The sequence below is a fragment of the Rhamphochromis sp. 'chilingali' genome (genome assembly GCF_963969265.1).
Source record: "Rhamphochromis sp. 'chilingali' genome assembly, chromosome: 2".
In the NCBI taxonomy this organism is placed as follows: domain Eukaryota; kingdom Metazoa; phylum Chordata; class Actinopteri; order Cichliformes; family Cichlidae; genus Rhamphochromis; species Rhamphochromis sp. 'chilingali'.
The window spans coordinates 28,791,573-28,806,198 of record NC_137930.1 but is presented as its reverse complement, the minus strand read 5'-3'; the positions used below and the strand labels follow the sequence as shown (position 1 = coordinate 28,806,198).

At 39.3% G+C, this 14,626-nt stretch overlaps 2 protein-coding genes across 2 annotated transcripts in view; one reads left to right on the top strand and one right to left on the bottom strand.

Moving 5' to 3' along the window:
- Positions 1–2,891: 2,891 nt before the first annotated feature.
- rln1 (relaxin 1) lies at positions 2,892–3,853 on the top strand (the record flags this gene model as incomplete). The annotated part of the gene is made up of 2 exons (XM_080874858.1): positions 2,892–3,087; positions 3,492–3,853. 2 exons carry the CDS (start codon positions 2,892–2,894, stop codon positions 3,851–3,853), a joined length of 558 nt encoding a protein of 185 aa, XP_080730984.1.
- A 788-nt stretch (positions 3,854–4,641) lies between these two features.
- The window catches only part of LOC308385347 (tyrosine-protein kinase JAK2-like), a 43,597-nt gene continuing 33,612 nt past the window's right edge, over positions 4,642–14,626 (bottom strand). Inside the window, exons 12-24 of the mRNA XM_080864204.1 lie at positions 13,347–13,481; positions 13,157–13,244; positions 12,347–12,474; positions 12,023–12,161; positions 11,659–11,810; positions 11,213–11,363; positions 10,967–11,100; positions 9,386–9,575; positions 8,270–8,394; positions 7,992–8,164; positions 7,201–7,318; positions 6,826–6,939; positions 4,642–6,377 (exon numbers count right to left, since the gene is read on the bottom strand). Of these exons, the coding sequence (XP_080720330.1) occupies positions 6,270–6,377; positions 6,826–6,939; positions 7,201–7,318; positions 7,992–8,164; positions 8,270–8,394; positions 9,386–9,575; positions 10,967–11,100; positions 11,213–11,363; positions 11,659–11,810; positions 12,023–12,161; positions 12,347–12,474; positions 13,157–13,244; positions 13,347–13,481 (1,755 nt within the window). The 3' untranslated portion in view covers positions 4,642–6,269. The remainder of the gene's footprint in view (positions 6,378–6,825; positions 6,940–7,200; positions 7,319–7,991; positions 8,165–8,269; positions 8,395–9,385; positions 9,576–10,966; positions 11,101–11,212; positions 11,364–11,658; positions 11,811–12,022; positions 12,162–12,346; positions 12,475–13,156; positions 13,245–13,346; positions 13,482–14,626) is intronic.

Here is a 14,626-nt window from a genome sequence, read left to right as displayed (position 1 = left end):
ATGACAAAACCTGATAGCAGATTAGGAATAATCATAAAATATTTGTTTAGTTAAGGTAAAATATATATATATATATATATATATATATATATATATATATATATATATATATATATATATATATATATATATATATATATATATATATATAATGTATAATATAAATTAACATAATAAAGACACTAATGAGGTGAAGTGTATTTCCGAGGTCATTCAACAACCAAGGAGCCCTGACAGCAAAAGCTCGGTCGCCTGCTGGTGGGAACAGTGTATCTGCCTGAGAATATGATACGTATTGGTTGGTAAGAGAACAGCAGTTTGAGGAGTTGTTTTCCATTTCCACTGACGTATTAATTCAGCTCCAGTGACACATCTCCACAAATATCAGGACAGATACACACAATTATTTGGCAAAAATGAGCCGAAAATGAAATTCAAACTAGTTTTTTCTGTGACATATCAAATCTGTCAAACTATGCTTTTTTCATCATCACTGAGGTCACGCCGCTTTCCTGTTCATCTTTGACACCCGCACTTTTTGAGAATAAAGGCCTTTTTAGACGAGAATGTCACTCAGTCGTGCTCTGCAGCGATTGTTATGCTGCGCACGTGTTTGTGTGCGTGCAGATGTGAGACCGTGTCACATGAGGAACGGCAGACAAAAGAGTCGTGTGGCTGAGGTTCATCAGCGCGGACGCAGGGTTTGTGACACTGGACTGACCGTCTCTTTTTCCCTTTCACCCTCTGTCTGTCTCACACCTTTCATATCTCCAGCTTATGGTGAAAACAAAGACTAACCTTTATTTTTTAGGCCAGTGCCGATATCGGCATTTAAATGTTTTATAAGAATAAAAAAATTTGTTATAAAGTACAATGAAGCTACTGTAAAGGCAGTGTCCATACTTTATTTAGCTTTAAAGGCCTGCTATGCCTGATGACGTTATCTGCTTTTTTTCTTCTACGTTTGTGTGTGGCAGTGAAGTTTTCAAATATTATCGCTCCTAGTTCACAGCGGTCACAGTGGGCATCACTGCAGGGTGAGATTGTAACACCTCGCAGATGTCAGATGATCTGACACACACAGACACACACACACCTGCAAAGTGTGAAACTTACTGAGCCGAATCTTCACAACATTTTTATTGAATTAATCACCCGTTGATGTCATATACTGACCTTTACCAGAGCAGGTCAGTATATGACATTTTTTAAGTGTTAGACAAAGCAGACGCATAAAGTTTAGGTTACAGTCTTGCTAAAAGAATGCCACAAGTCATCTACAGGTGGCATTTAAATGGCTTTTAAGCTTTTAGCATTTTATGTTTTGCAGTATTTATGTTGTTGTTTTTCCATTTCATTCAACTTTGAATAATTTTCAGTCTTGTGCTCTTATTTATCTTTTTATCGCTTGCTGACAGTTAATTATTGTCTTCTCGTTATCACTGTTTTTCTTTAGGGCCATTAAAAGAAAAAACTATTTTTCCAATATGCTTCCTGCTTGGATTCCAGGTTGACAGCACCTAGGGAACATTTGTCTAAAGAATGACAAATAAGGCTACAAAAAAAACAGAGACTCTCATCTCAAATTTTCTCTTCCAGTAGTGCTTGTCCTCCACCTGCTTCCTTCTTTTCATTCTTGCCTCTTTTTTTCTTCTTTTTTTTTTTTACATCAGTTTTAATTTCCATGCATGCTTAAAATCTGCAAACTGAGGAAATTAAGAACATTTAGGACATTTCTGTGCACTAAAAATAGCTTACTATTGATCTATAAGAAGGCTGAATGAGTTACCCAAAGATTTACTCTTAGCTGTAATAAATAAGCTTTTCTCATATGTTTTATTCACATCAGTGTTTGCATCCAGGTTAAATCACATTTCCATAATAGAAATGGTAAATGAAATCTCTAGCTGCTAGTACTGAATGACAGCGTAAATGCATCCATAACCAGAAAAACCAAATATAATCAGATTTAAATTAAAGATGAGCCCAAGTAAAATCAAACATCGCCTCGACACCACTATTTGTGATGATTTAGAGATCTAACCCGTTAATTAACATTAAGTATGAAAAAGAAAGAAAAAATAAAAATCAATAAATGAAGATGGTAATTACAACCCATTAAATGTGTTTTTTATGATATTTTTAGGGAAGGCAGAAAAAGAAACAGTAGCATAGAGTGGAAGTTTAAAAAAATCTAAGCTTTAAATTCAATATCTGTCATTTTTATCTTGTTTATTTTAACTTGTCCTGTTTTCTGTATTGTATACAAATAAAGTAAAACAAACAAAATAGCCGTGAATTCGGTAAAAGATATTTAAAGGACTTCAGTATCTCAGTTTCTCTCTTGCAGCAAAGGTACCCCCTGAATGCAATGCTGCAAAGTCAATAACCTACCTCGTTTTGTTTTGTTTTTTAATTATGTTAGTATCAGCCTAAAGCACTTACAATCTTACAAGACACCAAATGTTTTCAGTGCTTTTATAAAGTTTTCCGATAATAATTGCTGCCTATGTTAAACATTTGTCTTCTGTAATAATGTGTGAGTAATGAGTGCATACTCAAACTTGATATTACTGCACAAGAGAAATAACTCCACGTACGTCATCGTCATCAATCCGAAAGACGATGACGCGTGTGAGAGGAAGGGAGGCAGGTTGTTGGGTGAACTAGTGTCTAGGGCTATATAAGGTCCACTCCCAAAGAGCGAAGAAGAAAAGAACACAAAGCAGACTGATAGAAGCAGCTTTCCCAGTTTGAGAGTCTGCAAGAGCATATTCCTGACAGAGAAACAAGGAAGCGAGCGGGATCTGCAGCACACATCAGACCGGAGCCCAGCTGACTCCCACCTGTGCACCTCAAACCAGGCAGTTTAATTTCAGGACAGGTGAGCAATGCTCTGGAGACTGACTCTCGCCGTGGCTGTGGTGTGTGTTGGCAGCATGTGCAGCTGTGAGAATGCTGATGTGATGAACAGACTGATCGTACCGAGGGACTATGGGGTGAAACTGTGTGGGAGAGAGTTCATCAGAGCGGTCATCTTCACCTGTGGTGGCTCCCGGTGGAGACGGTCCACGGAGGGAGACTTGGGTGAGTTAATGCTGCTACACTTTCACTAATTGTTTCATTTGTGTGCACTAATTAAATGTATGCAGACGTGTTTAAAACTACAGTGAATGGTGGAGATCTGTGAAGAGTGTGAGGTATTTATTTATCATTAAGACCAAAGATGCTCCACAGGTGGAGGACTGTGAAAGACTTCCTGTTAAATTTTGACCTATGGCACTTTGGAATGAGTTCAGGCTGTTTTCATTAGTTGATGATGCCTGATACATGTATAGCACGACAGTTCAGCACCACAGTCGGCTCCTTTTAGTGAATACTCTCCATTATTCTCCTATTTTCTTTGTCTTTTCTGGCCTACAGTACACTTTCCTGCACTAATTTCCTGATTGCATTTGAGGTCGCTGATCTTTTTTTTTTTCTATCTCTAGATCTGTTCCCATGGAGTTCCCTCCCTGATGTTAAAGTGGAGGAGAGCCAGCACACCTGGCAACGTGATGCAGACCTCGCAGAAAACCACTCTCCTCTCCGCACTGCCTCCTCTTACTCCCTGGCAGACCTCTTGGCTCTTTACGGGTCCACAGGTGACAGACAGCAGCAGCAGCCACCGCTGAGTCTTCCCGCCCCTCTGGGGGACTCCCATCTGTCCACAGCTGCAGGTGAGCAAGACGGGACCCCGGGTTCAGCTGACTGGATCCTACCAAGCAAGAAGAAGAGGAACTTTTCACTTGGTGTGGCAGGGATGTGCTGTAACCAGGGCTGCACCAAGAATGATATTGGACGCTTGTGCTGAGGCAGGAAGCAGGGTGGGTGGGTGATGGCACGAGCTCGATCATGGAGCCATTATGATGAGCAGTAATGGACAGTGTACAGAAAACGTCTGGTGTTGATTAAGCTGTTCCCACTCGTGCTGTAGTGTACAAGAAAAACATTCCCCCAGCTTCACATCGTCTTCATTCTCCTCTCTCCTTTGTTTAATCCATCTGTACGTATTATATGTTATCTTTGTCAATAAATTTTAAATACTGTAATATATGACATATTGAGCAGCATCAGATTTTTTTCTGTCTATATTTTGGCCTGTCGACTCTCAGACCACATTCATGAAATGCATTCATACTAACACTGGACAGTATTGTACATTAATGTCATTTAGGAGGCCGGGAACTTATTGCTGGCCTTGTTCACAGCATTAAAACACCCTGATGATTTTCTCTAAACAGCCCGAGGATAATACTCCACAGGAGCAGGGTTTTTGTCCTTTTAACACTGTTGCACCCACCTAAACCCATTCAGCCTCAATAAAATAAACATAAAAATATCTCAACTCTTGCTGGCAATCATGGAGTTTACACATTAACTTCACATTAAAAAACGCTCTTAGATGGAGCTACGGCTACTGTATGACTTGTCTACTAAAAAAGCACAAACACCTTACATATATAAACTTCACATCTTCAGATATTCACATGTAAACCAGCAGAGCACAGTTTAAATGGCAGCTTTTTCTTAACCCTGTCTGAAACAAACTACAATTAAAAACAAATAAGGAAAAAGAAACACCAGTTGAATTTTTGGAGCTTTTTATGAAAATCTTTGGATACAAAATGATACACACTTCACAGAGGAATCATATTTGATATACATACATCACAATAATACTGGTATGGAAAAAGATAACTCCCAAATGTTTTGCAATTTAAAAAAAACAAAAACAGAATAAACTGACAATCGTCAAGTATCATGAAAGAAATATTCAGGGTGCCTAATAGGAGGTTAAAACACAGGAGAACGCACACACATTTAAAGTGTACACTGTCTCATTGCTAATAATACATTTATTTGAGTTTCACACCAGAAAACGACTTGAAAAGAGAGCATTTGGGATTAAAAACAAAGAGAAAAGAGTCTGTCTTCCACAAACATTCACCGACAGTCTTAAACCTAAAAAGAAATCATGTAACACACAAGCTGGATCTTTAAATAGGTGTCGAAGTATAAAACGAAGACGTGACCACAAAATCGAATCAGTTTTCCTAATAAAAAGCACGACTGGCAACAAGTCTCCTGCAGAAAATAAAGGCACTTCCCATCATTACTTTCCCTCCAGGTGCAAAAAAAATCAACTTTACATCACTTTACATATCTACAAACTGCACAAGCTTAAAACTTCATACCCTATTATTAAAACACAACTGTTTATTAATAAAGGTTTCACAAAGTAATGGCTGCTTTTCACTGAAACAAAAATTACACTGAGTTTATGATAGTTTGCGGGTTTTTTCCCAATGCCTTGTGAAATTTTAACTCTGACCTCAATGAAATAGCATAACCTGCCCCTTATAAACAAGGAGGCGGCTCATTCCTTCAGTCACCTCACAGGTTCTCAGCACAGACACATTCAAAACTGTCACTTCCACTGTAGAAGCAGAAATCTCGTAAAGATCGCGATGGCGGGTCCCGTCCTTACAGACATGGATAAAAACCCTAAAAAAAATCGATATGGGCATCGGCAGGAAGAAATCTGCTCATTCAAGTAGAGCTGCTCATGAGCACGTGCACTGGGGTTCAGCTCTGGTGATTTACGCCCAGTGATGTGAAGACTGCAGAGCCTTTGTTCCCTCATAGTCTCTTTGCTTATGCAAAAAAAGACTTTCCTGCTTATTTTACATCTTTAAAGGTACACAGTAACTGCTGCTTGTTGGTGCTTGTTCTTTTCACATTCTTGGAAAAAATACTGACTATCACACTGAAACTTTTTATCGCCTCTCTCGACGTTTAAAACGCAACACGTGCAAACACATCAAAGAAAACAATTGGTCCCAGGGTGAAATCTTCCTGAAAGCACCCGAAGTGTAGTGTACTCATTCATCAGTTCATGTGAATACTTCATGCGACCATAGGAAGAAGACTGACATCACTTATAGGCAGCCTCGCTTCTGTCAGTCTGCCCCAGAGCAGCTGTGGCTACAACTGTAGCTTGCCTCCACCAGTGTGTGAATGGGTGGATGACTGGGTGTGTAAAGTGCTTTGGGTCCCTAGGGGGGGGACTAGTAAAAGCGCTATACAAATACAGGCCATTTACCATTTACCATCACTTCAACTCCAAACTGCAGTAAATCAGATGCTTTGTTGTTTTGCTCAGGTCGGAGAGGACTGACTCACGCGAGTCAACGCCTAAAGGTCAAAGGTTCACGGATCGATGCTCCTCATCTTTCTTCGCTATCTCGTACAGTCTCCACACTATGGATTAATGTCTTGAAAGTAGGCCGCAGTTTAGGGTCATTGCTCCAGCACTCCATCATAATCTTGTGAATCTGGGGAGGCATCAGGACAGCATTATTTACACAGTTCTAAGAAAACAAAAGAGATTAAGTGTTACTAATGAAGCCTTCTGTAAGAACCCAGCAGTTTTAGGGGTGAGCTATGGAAGCTAAAAGCTCCAACACACTACCAGCAATGTGTATCTAATAAAATGGCTGTTGAACACAAGCTAAACTGTGTGTGCATCTTACTCAAAGCTTCATTTTACACGGTCATCTGGGTTAGTTCAGTGTTGTTGAGATATATGATTTTCATCTTAGCTGATCTTAATCCTCTCAGGATCACTGAGGACTATGTTTAATAGGTTCTTTACTCCACATGAATTTCTTATGTGAGACTCACGTTGTTAAACATCATAAGCAAGTTATATCTCTGTTGTCTTTGAACCACAAGACATTTTACCAAAACAATGAGCAGCTTATGGTGAAGAAAGTAACAGACCTGTGTAGGACACTTATCAGGAGCAGGCAGCCTATAGCCATTTCTCAGGAGGTCAATCAAATGGTAGACAATCATCTGGCCCTGCTTCTCATTGCCCATTTTATTCATAAAGACCTAAAACAGAAGAAAATTCATTTGGTCTGGTTAAGAAGAAGCAGTATGTTTCAAATAACATGAAAGAAAAATGAAGTGGTTCCTGTTTTTGAGTACATCACGCAGAGAGGAGTGCTCAATCAACTGATTCTTTAAGCCACGCTGCAGCCTAATTACAGTGAGTTGTTTTCCAAATCAACTGAGCAATTGAGACAAGTGACCAAGAAATTAAAAGTAAAATGAGGGAAACACTTAGCAGAACTAGAAAAAAAAACACAGTACCACTGGTGGGCTGCAGTTCTTGTCGCTGTAAGTGAAGAGTTCATAGAGGACGACCCCAAAACTCCAGACGTCTGAAGCCACAGAGAACTTGCTCTCTGTCAGCGACTCAGGAGCGTACCTGCAAGACACCGCAGCACATTCAAGACTCAAGCATATATATAACGCAATCCATACACAGATTGCATATAAAAGACGGACATTATACCAAATTTAAAGCCTCAACTTGATGTTGCTAGAAACAGAAACCGAGGACACTGCAGGCTCAAATCAAAAGCTCAAACCAATCAAAAAGTAGCCAAACCATAGAGATTCTCTGATCTTGTCTTTTACTCCAGTTAATTTCCAAAGTTAATATCACAATATGATGTTAAACTTTAAATAAAGACCATTAAACCACGAGCAAAATGTTTATTGAGGTCATACAGGAGGAGCAGTAGTGTTGTTTTCTCATAGAGTTCTATACAATCAGACTTGATTCTGCGTCGCCCCCAGCTGGTAGTTATCGGGAAAAAAACTATGTTCAATTAAGGCAGATCGGAAAGTCACATCCATAAAAACATTTTTTAAAAACACAGCTGTCTATTAAACGCAATCAAACGGAGATGAAGTTCTGACCGAAGACCATTTAAAGTGGATGCATAAAAACGAGTTCTAATCTTTGCCTCCGTGTGGATCATGATTTTACTTAATTGCGAATTTTTAAATCTCACAACTGTTAGAGTATTTAAAGAAAGGAAGTAACAGCTAGTAAAAGCAAAAGATATTAAGATAGGATTAAGCGTGGTCCTCACCAGAAGATGGGGCTTTCCCCAGGCTCTCTGACAGTGTAGTAGTCTTTGTCCTGAGGAAGCACCTTGGTCAGACCAAAGTCACCGATCTTAACCCTCATCTCGCTCTCCACCAGAATATTTCTTGTGGCCAGATCTCTGTGAATGTAACGCTTAGTGCCAAGGTAGTCCATTCCCTGGAAGGAATTCATGTGTTACACCAAATGCATATATTTTGCAGCAGCTCCGAGAAGAACTGTGAAGAAGCGTTTTGCAAGAATCTCTGTATAGCACTGTGTTACCTTGCAAATCTGTGACGCGTAGTGCAACAGTTTCTTGGAATCAAATCTGTCCTTGTGTTTGATGAGATAATCTCTCAAACTGCCATAGGGGAGATATTCCATGATCAACCGTAGGTTTCTTCGTCCTGCAGAAAAAAGGGAGTTGAGTTCGCTACTAGAGAAAGAGAATACGATGTGAGCGGTGGAGCGGAGGCCTCGCCTAAAGTGGGTTTTCTGAGCTAATTCAGATTTATTTGTTTCATTGGGCATGGTCACTGACGCCCCAGGCAGCAAATGTGTGGAAAACAGCATAATGCATTAGAAAATGTGCCGGGGTGGGAATATTAAATCAAGAAACAAGCAGCTCACGGAAGTTTGCATTAAATAAAAGAGAAAAAAAAGAAAAAAGTGAATCTCTCGTCTTGACATTATTAAGGAAAATTACATAACATAAATATACAAAAGAAACAATATTTTATACCAAAACAGCAACATTTACTAACTTTAATTATAAGCTGAAATAGGACCAACAGCATTTAATGTTTTTACTGTAATCCAGTTTATCCAAGTCATAGGAGATGACGAGCAATACAAGTTCAAGTGCACAGTAATGTGAAAAAGCACACGGCTGATTTCTTTAAGTTTTTGCCTACAATATTTGTCAAACTTAAAAAACCACATGATCAAACACTTTTTGATATTACACAACAATAACCTGAGTAAAGACAAAAAGCAGCTTTTAAATAATGATTTCAATGATTATGGAAGAAAAGCTATCCAACAGTACCAGGTCCTGTGTGGAAATATTTATTAATTAATTAAATAACCACATCTTTTGGAACACTGAGAAGATGAATTGAGGTTGGCTGAAACAGCTCAAAAAGCAACACGTCCCTTAAAAACAGCTACGAAACAAAACCACTGACGTCTATCGATGTTGAAATGGATCAGTGGTGGACCTCGCCAGGACTGTCATACTTATCAAAATTACTCCAAGAGTGCACGGTTATCTTTGTCTAATATTTACATTTGTTGGATGATCTGAAACATTTAAGTGTGACGAATAAAATCTAAGAAATCAGAAAGTGGTTACTTAATGTTTCACAGCACCATAGAGATCAAACAATGTGCTCATACCTGCACTGTAGCACACTCCCTTGTATTTGACAATGTTTTCATGCTGAAGTGATTTAAGGATCTCAATTTCCCGCTCAAAGTCCCTGAGGTGCTCAGCTGTACTGTGCTGGAGTTTCTTCACAGCCACCACCTCCCCTGTGCTGTCCTGCAGCGGGTCGTACCTGCACATCTCCACACTGCCAAAGTTCCCCTGAAGTGTGAGATGAAACAGACAAGAAAAACACATTTTAAAAGAGAAATGCTATCATTTCCATTTATAATAAATAATTAGCACATAATAGTATTTTTGGATCTTCACCAATGGAAACAAGGAAATGATGAGCCGGTGGAAAAATAATAATTGACTATAAAAGCTGTTTAGAAATGATTTTGTTTATATACATTACATTTCTAATGACATGAAAAAGTTACTGTATTTTTCAGTCAGGTAAGTCAAACTTCACTCAACTCATTCTTCTTGCTTCCTCCACTTCTGTACCATTGATTCATTAATGTTGAATTCTCTCGCAGCTGCTCTATTCCCATGTTGTTGCAGTATATTAATGACTAACCTCGTATTGCGGATGGATAATCTCTGTTGTTCTCCTGACTGAAGTTTGGTCCGTTTATAGCATCATGCCATGCGATTGCATTTGTCGCTAACCATCAGGAATCCTCAAGTTAGCTTTTATCGAGTGGAAAAAAGTTAGCATTCATCCTCTAGCTTCACTGTGTTTATGTTATGCTAACATAGCTGTGTCGCTAGTGATCACGTAGCACATCATTATATACCAGCTAGTCCAATTTCAGTAACCCTACAAACGTCACTGCTGTTTAGTTTCCTGTCTTCATTTATGTTGGAAGTGATAGCAGAGCTGTACCTTTTAATTCTTTCAGAAATCTCAGTCAGAACATGCTATATCATATTTAGGTGGAAACTAGTGAGCTAACATCCTGCTAACTTCTAACGCCATTAAATTTAATAAATTCTGTTTTCATGGATGCCTTGATGTTAAACTTAATCGTTACACCTCAGGTGATCATTTTATTAAAGATGAAAGAATTTAGACAGTGTTTAACTCTCAGTGATGCCGCAGTGTTCGTTTGACTTTGGGACCTGAAGGGATGGAGTTTTGGACCCAGATTACTCTACGAGACTCCTGACTACGGTAGCCGTAATGCTCCGGCAAGCCATTAAGCCGTGCGCCTTCATGGCTTAACAAAGTTGGTATGTTGGTATGGGATATTGTATTTGTTTTAAATGTTATATATTTATGTGGTATGTGTATTTTGACTTTTTTTGCCATGATGCTAGGTCTCTCTTGGAACTGAGATTTTTAATCTCAATGAGATTTTTTTTACCTGGATAAATAAAGGACTAACAAAAATAAAAAATGTTGTACTAATAGATTTTTGACAGATTTCTGCGCACTGTGTACCACAAAAAATCGGTTTGAGGTCAGTAAGCACAACCAGAATTCACACATAAGGTGCACTGCCAATTTTTAAGAAAATTAAAGGACTTTAAGTGAGCCTTATAGTGCGGAAATTACAGTAGTCAAACTCTAAAAATAAGTGATGTGTACATAGAGCATGTCTCACTTTGCCCAGCTGCTTGAGAAAAATGAGGTGCCGCTCCTCGAACTGTGACGGATCTTGGTTCTCAGAGGCCCACGGGAAGCCGAAACCTCGTGCTCTGTTGGGCACCATGTCACTCTCCACCAGCAGCTCATAGTCTGCAACAAACGGCCGTGTCACTTTCAACAACATCTGGGTGAAATAACGAGCGTGCTGGAGTGATGCATGGTGGTCTTTCTCTGACACACATGACTCCATTCATGTTCCTACCTGGTGTGAAGAGACTGTTGAGATCTCGGATTATTGTTCTGAAGGAGGGCCGGTGTAAAGGCTCATAGTCCATACAGCTGTTTATCAGATTGGCCAGCTCTGTCCATTTAGGAGCCGGCAGCTGGTGTCTGTCCTCATAGAACAAGTTTTTCTACAGAACAGGAAAGAACAAAATTAAGTACCTGATTGTTCTTGTCTTGGAAAAGAAGACATGTTTTTAAAAGTTTAACATTTTAAACCTGTCTTTTCACAAAAGAAATTAGTGAGTTTCACATGTTCAGGAATATAAATGTATCTTTTTTGTAACAGACTGACCAGCCTCACATCTGTACAGCTAATTAGTTCAAATCTAAGCCGCTCTAATGAACCCGTTTATCTAATTATGTCTCAAAACCAAAGTTAAATATTTTACAAAATGTATCAATGCATGTTTGGTTTTTTTGGACCTTTGAGCTGTCCAGTGTGCTGAGAGGTTTGTCTCCTCCGCTGCAGATCTCCCAAAGCGTGGTCCCAAAGCTCCACTTGTCTGTAGCTAAACTCAGGTTTTGAGGGTTTTCAATGCACTCAGGAGGCACCCATGGGATACGCTCCACTAGCACTGCAGGTCAGACATGTAAAGAGATGCAGGAAAATACTAAATGTTGGAAATGCAGACCAAAGATGAAGAAAAGGGAAGCAAAAGGTGACTAAATTATGTCCTCGTAGGTATCTCTGACAATCACACCAAGGAAAAACCATGCAGTGAACATCATTCCAACATCACACAGGTGTGAGGTGCAAGCCTCGGGACCGCGATGTCGGCGTTCTCACCTTCTCTGGGCAGCACGGTGATGCTGATACCGGGGTCACTGAGCTTGATGAATGGAAGACTGCCTGTTTTCCGATCCTCCTCTCGAATCAGAAGGACATTCTTGGCACAAACATTCCCATGAATGACGTTTTTATCCTCCTGTGTTCAGTTACAATAGGGACAACATAAATATCAACGTAGCATTAGGAAAGTCCCAATGAAAGGTTCATTTCCATGTTGGTTTCTTTTTTCCCTTCATTTCAAAATGTGTAAATGTGTCCATAATCTTTACATTTAAAAAGAAATCTGTATGGGTCACACAGCATTAAGTTGGTAAGTCTTACCAGATAGTGCATAGCCCAGGACAGCTGTTTGGCCACTTCCAGCTTCCAGGTGATGTTAACACAGCCTTTGTTCTTCTTCAGGTAAGTGTCCAGTGAACCAAATTTACCGTACTCCTGCACCATCATGTCTGACCGGGAGATTGAGATTAGATCGTTTCACTTACTCATCTGTTTATTTACTTCTATCCATGAAGAAAATCTTTTCAACAAAGCTCTATGAAATGAAGCACTAAATTAACCAGTTTGTGGTTCACTGAAGATTGTGTTGAGTAGTAATACACATGTGCTTACCCAGAAGTCTTCCCCTGTTACCATGTAAAATTCTCAGAGATTACCTCTTGTAGTGATTTTGGGGTGTTTATATATATTTCATAAAACTGAACGGACATTTCTTCACTTAAACACTTCCCTCAGCCCACATGCACACACTTGACTTTTTGCATCCATTACATGTAAAAGAAGAAAGACTTTGACAACAGCTCCCAGATACACTACTTCACGTGTGTGCTGCTTTAAAGACTACAGTGGCCCCTTAGTGACCTGTTGATCCCAAGGGCTTAATCCAGTCTGAACGAAGGGTCAGAAACCTTCTGCCCTCTCTGTTTGATCGTCTCAGCTGCCCACAGGAACACAGTTTGACATTATTTGGTGCTCGTTTAATGTGTGAATGGTCTCTTTTTCTATTTTGGGAGCCTATTCCTCGTGGACCTACCACATGACTGGTATAATTAGTGTGTTGCTGCTCATTTTGTCTACATCTTAAATATCTTAAACCATCCAGTAAAGGTTGTGCTTGTGTTGTACACTTACTTTCATCTGCACAAACACACACGCCATAAGTGAGAAGTAAGTGTTTGTGGGAGAGCTGGCTCATTATGCTTGCAGCTTCAAAAAATGACTGCAAGGAAAAAAATGAGAGAAGAGAATTTAAATTTGAGTCCATGAACATGAGTAATCAATAAGATTAACAGTCACCTAAATTCTTCCTTAAGAAGCTAACCTCTGAATAGCTGCGATGTGCCTTGTCCAGAATCTTAATAACAACGTCCATCTGATGTGTCTCCCCATAGTCTCCAAGCTCCTTCCTCACACCGCAAAAGATCTTGGTGAACGTTCCTTGACCCAGACTCTCTTTCTGAAACACAGTTTTATTGGTTTATTGAAAAAAACCACATTGTTTAGTTGACTCTAAACAGTTCCCTAGGCAATGTCCTCTCCTCATAAACTCCTCAAAATATATTAGCTTGAATAGCAGGAGTCATACAGTCATGCAACCAAAACAGCCCATACAGCGAAATGCAGGGTTTTTTGTTTAGAGCAGTATTCTCAAAACTACAGACAAATACATAGTTTATCATCCAAAGTAAGACGCATGAAACAAAAAAGATGACAAACTTTGACTTTTAACATCCATCAGAGCCAATTCCTTTAGCATTTCTTAATGAAAACTCAAAGTTGCCACAGATGTTTATCCAAATCTTTACTCCTGCCTTTTTTTATTCGTAGTTAAAGCTGAGATCTTCTGGATTCTCTGAAGTGAAGAGTCACGAACTATATCAATACATTTCCAAGCCTCCACACATTCATCCTGGGAACTAAATGAAATATTATGGTCGTCTGGCTGAGCTGTGACCCAGGCAGTTAAACGTTATCGACCACCTGGATCCGATTTATTGAAGATCAGATATATTGGCAATATCATCAGGCCTTATCATTTCCAGGCAAATTGTCAGAACATAATATTTTTCTTCTGTAATGAAAGATAGAGTAATCTTTTGGGGTTTCAAGCGGTCTGCTAGCAAAGCTCTTAACTAACTTAATAAAAACATCAAGTGCAAATCAGAAAGTCAAAAAATACATTCAGTTTATACAGCCCTAAAAACTAAGCACACAACTTAGTTTCATAGGAAATAAGAGGTTAGCAGTCAGGTGCTGCTAATCAAATGCACTGCCCAGCACATCAGCACAAACACAAGCACAATACTGCAGGAGGAGTGTTTTGGATCCATAGACCCTTTGGTATATCAGAGAGTCATCTATCTGACAGTTAAAGCTTGGCTAAATAAACAGCCTGTAGTCGTGAGGTTTTCCTATGACAGTTCTGTCCAACAAAACTTTAAATGCTCAAATAAAATAAAAACAGAGACAGCAGATTGAGTCTTTTTGTTAACCGTATCTAGCATCCTGGCGGATCCCACAACAGTTCTCTTGCCTCTGGTGTTCTCACTCAAGTTTACATTCACAAAGGCTCCAGCCTTTAAAATACGAGATTATAAACAA